Source organism: Aptenodytes forsteri, unplaced genomic scaffold (genome assembly GCF_000699145.1).
Source record: "Aptenodytes forsteri isolate BGI_AS27 unplaced genomic scaffold, ASM69914v1 Scaffold249, whole genome shotgun sequence".
Taxonomy (NCBI): Eukaryota; Metazoa; Chordata; class Aves; order Sphenisciformes; family Spheniscidae; genus Aptenodytes; species Aptenodytes forsteri.
In genome coordinates, this window is record NW_008796188.1 from 402,248 (window position 1) to 406,179 (window position 3,932).

At 53.7% G+C, this 3,932-nt stretch overlaps 1 protein-coding gene across 1 annotated transcript; it reads left to right on the top strand.

Moving 5' to 3' along the window:
* The first annotated feature begins 2,166 nt into the window (after positions 1–2,166).
* Positions 2,167–3,411, top strand: LOC103906081 (Ig-like V-type domain-containing protein FAM187A). Its single transcript, XM_009287919.1, has one exon. It carries the CDS (start codon positions 2,167–2,169, stop codon positions 3,409–3,411), a length of 1,245 nt encoding a protein of 414 aa, XP_009286194.1.
* The last annotated feature ends 521 nt before the right edge of the window (positions 3,412–3,932 follow it).

Genomic DNA, 3,932 nt, shown 5'->3' on the forward strand with positions numbered 1-3,932 from the left:
CCTTGTTGAACCTCATCCAGTTGGCCTCGGCCCATCGATCGAGCCTGTCCAGGTCCCTCTGCAGAGCCTTCCTACCCTCGAGCAGATCAACACTCCCGCCCAGCTTGGTGTCATCTGCAAACTTACTGAGGGTGCACTCAATCCCCTCATCCAGATCATCAATAAAGATATTAAACAAGACCGGCCCCAGTACTGAGCCCTGGGGAACAATAGTCCCTTCCCTTTTTCATCTCTGTCCATTGTCACTCAGGGGATTTAAGAAATGTAATCAATGACACTTTGTGTTTAACCGTGCAGCCACTGAAGTTAGAATGGGCTGATGGAGGTGGAAATGCTGTGCAAGGTGGTATATCTGGGACTACCCAACCAGCTATTTTATTGTTATTCCACCCCAACCAGCAGGGCATGGGGTAAACCTCTGAGATCCTGCCACCTCATGGTCCTGTGATCTCAGACACTATCTGATTTGCTGAAATTCCACATAAGCTGAAATTTAGAAGGAACTGACAGGCATCAGTCCGACAAAGAGACTCTCCAGGACTGCCTAATACTGTGTCTAAATTGAGTCGCACTTCTGTTTCGGCTGCCGATCAGAGAGGCTTTCATACGGCACAGCTCAGCACCTACCCACCAAGCTCTCTTGCAGTTTTGGTCTGGGAGGATCCTCAAGCTTCTCCCAGGTGTGCTGAGGAGCCCAGTGTATGTTACAGTGCTTAGACTCCCTTGAATTCAGTTCAAAAACAACTGTCAGGTCCGTTTTGTTGCAAAACCCAGCTAGAGGAGCAAAAGGTAGAGTCACCCTGGCAGACTACAACCATCCCTCTCCCACCTTCTCTGTAGAAACCACTGGGCACCTAATTGGTTATGCTCTGAGGTCTGGCATTTGAATGTTGGGCTTTGTGGCATCTATCTTGGGGACACCTGTGTCCCTGCAATCTGTTGTGGGTGCCATTCCTCTTGCCTTTGCATAATACTTGCAAACCTGAGGACTAGCAGAAAGCCGAGAGCTGAAGTCTTAAACAAAACAACGAAGATCCTGGAGTTTCCCAAGGTCAGGATGGAGGAGGTTGATACAGGAACAGCCCCAGCACGACAGTTATAGCTCTGGTGGGAACAGGCACAGTGCTTTCAGCAGTCCGGAGGCTCAGGGCTTGCACTCACATCCTATGTCAAGGATGGGAGCAGCCTGCTGCATCCCCATCACTTGGGGAAAGGCAAAATCCCCATGGTTTGGTGAGAAGACTCAGGAGAAATGAAGTACAGGAGAGACTGTATGAACGTTTATGGGAGGACGGGCTGTTAGACCAGCTGGGATCCGTTTCCCAATCTGTCAGTTCATGGTCTGGTCTGAGCGCCTGCTCAAGAAGTGCCAAAAGCTGAGCTGAAGGTCCGGCCAGAGTCAGTGGGGAGCAAATAGCTCACCTTCACTGTAGGAGAGATGCATTTAAGGCCTCCAGGGCTGGTTCCAGCATCAGCCCAGGCAAGGGTGATGTGAATGAAAAGCCTCACTCAATCACTCAGAGAGGAGGAGTCTCAAACATTACCTGTGCAGAGTGGCTTCAGCACACAAATCCTTGGAAAGCCAACAGGGAGGATGCAGAAGTCTAAATACCATGTTTGAAACCTCTTGTTCTGAACTACGGAGGTCAGCTGCCGTCGGAGGAGGGTATTCTCTGGGTTCATTGCTCTCAGAGGGATCAGAGCAATCCTTAACATTTACTGCACGAGTCTTTCAAGAAGACGTTGGCAGTTCCCTTGTTCCCACCACGATTCCCATCACTGCATCTTCCCTCTGCGGCTGTACTGCTTGAACGACCTGCCCGCGCGTTGTCCAGGGCACGGGCAACACTCTAGAGTGGCTGGGAGAGAGGAGAGGTTCTAGAGTCCGTGTCCCAGGGGACAGCCTGCGCCGGGGCGGGACGGAGTGCTTCCCAGCAGATACTTGGCTGAGATGTGATATTTCAGCCACTGTTTGATCCCTGCTGTCAGCCATGTGCACTGCAGGCGGGGGGTCGTTTGCAAACCCCATCTTTGGCGAGCGAGCTGGTGTGTGCACCATCCCTGCCCCATGCTGGCACTCCTAACCCCACGCGCGGGTTCCTGCCGTCCCCGCTGAGGACGCGGTGGCTGGGTTGGTTCTGCTGACTGCAGAGACCGCCCAGCGCGATGGTGATGAGGCTGCCAGCAGCTGCCGTTCTCCTCTGCCTGGTAGATGTTCTCCACGCTTTTGCAATTGAAGAGAAAGGAGATGTGTTCAAGCGGATGGCTTGTCCCGCTTTCCTGATGTTCGACAACGCCGCTTACTTGGCTGACATGACCTTCGAGCTCCCCTGCAATTGCAAGCCCGAAGAGGTCTCTTCTGTCATCTGGTACTTCCAGAAGAATGTGGGCAGCCACAAAACCACAGTCCTGACGGACTTTGCCGGCACTGTGGTTGTCGACTCGGGCCATATCCACGCGGGCAGTGACGTGCTGAAGCGTTTCAGTATCCGGATGTTCAGTCTCATCGTCTTCCGAGCCCAGGTGACGGACTCGGGACACTACCTGTGTGGCACTAAGAAAGGAGAATTCTTCTATGGCTACGATGTGGACGTGCAGCCCACCAAGCACATCACGGTGGCTTTTGTGGACAGAGGCCAGCATGTCCAGGATGACTACACAGAGAAGCTCTTCAGCCTCTTCACCGCTTTCTGGGACTGGACCAGATGCGACCGCTGTGGGGTAAGAGGCGAGCAGCGGCGGATCGGGCTCTGCTATGTGCAGAGTGCCCAGCTGCACCCTCGCTATCGTGCCGCCATGGCCAACGTCACGTCCTGCGGCTCAAGGGCTGTCCCGGCACATTTCCAGCATCCCGGCCGCCTCCGGAGACCCGAGGTGGCCATCCGAAGCTGCCTGACCCCTTGCCCGAAGGAGGAGGTCCCCGAAGAAGGTGTGCAGGCCATCTCCAATGTCATTTCCAAGCTGGGCGAGAAGCCCTGGCTGCCCCGTGTCCCCACGCAGTTTCACAAGCAGCCTGTTGGAAGTGGTCTGATCATCGCGTGCCCAGGAGCCCGGCCTGAGCATGCCGTGGCCTGGGACAAGGACTCCGTCCGGCTCTACCGCTCTCGCTACCTTGTAGGTGTCAACAAGAGCATGCGGGTCTTCATTGACCACGGAAACCACCTGCACATCCAGTGGGTCCAGGTCAGCGATGGAGGCACCTACTTCTGCTGGCGGGAGGGCAAGATGGTGGCCGGCTTCCGTCTCAGCGTGATGTACCAGCACCGGCACAGGCGGACGTTCAACGATCCTGAGACAATCTATGCCGCCAAGGCCATCGGCATGAGCTATGTCCTCATCAGCATCGTCTTCATCGTCATCCACGTGTGCCGCTGCTGCCGGCGGGTATTCAGGTGCCCTGCCAGGACATAGCATCTCCACCACAGCCCCGACAGCTCACTCTTACACCTTGGACCATCCTCCCGCTAGAAATTTCCAGCGTTCTGGCCATTAGAAATCAAAATGCTGCCAGCACCTCCTCATCCTCCCTTTTGGGTCAAGAGTGTGACAGTGAGGACCGATGTGGAAAACCCCGTGCTGCAGATTGGTACGGCTCAGTGGGGACAGGCGGGCATGTCACACCGCCACGATTTGTTCCTGGCTCTGCTGCTGGCTTGCGGTGGGGTTTTAAGCTCAATATAGTCCTTTTCAAAAGAATACTTGGAGTTGTTGCAAGATCTTCTGGCCAAGCTCTACAGAGTTCTCGACCCGCATCAGTGATTTATTAGAGCTGTTTTCCTAAGAGGCTGCTGAAAAGATCCACCAAACTATTTTAATCCAATTAATTCTTGCTTTTCTTATCCTTTTTTTTTTTTTTTACTTCTTTTCATTGCTGAGAACTTTGAGTGCCGATGTTTCAAAATGTTCAATGTTCCTTTGAGCTCCTTAGCTGG

Excerpts from the sequence above, each read along its gene's own strand:
- LOC103906081 (XM_009287919.1), top strand. The coding sequence starts at position 2,167 with ATGGTGATGAGGCTGCCAGCAGCTGCCGTTCTCCTCTGCCTGGTAGAT.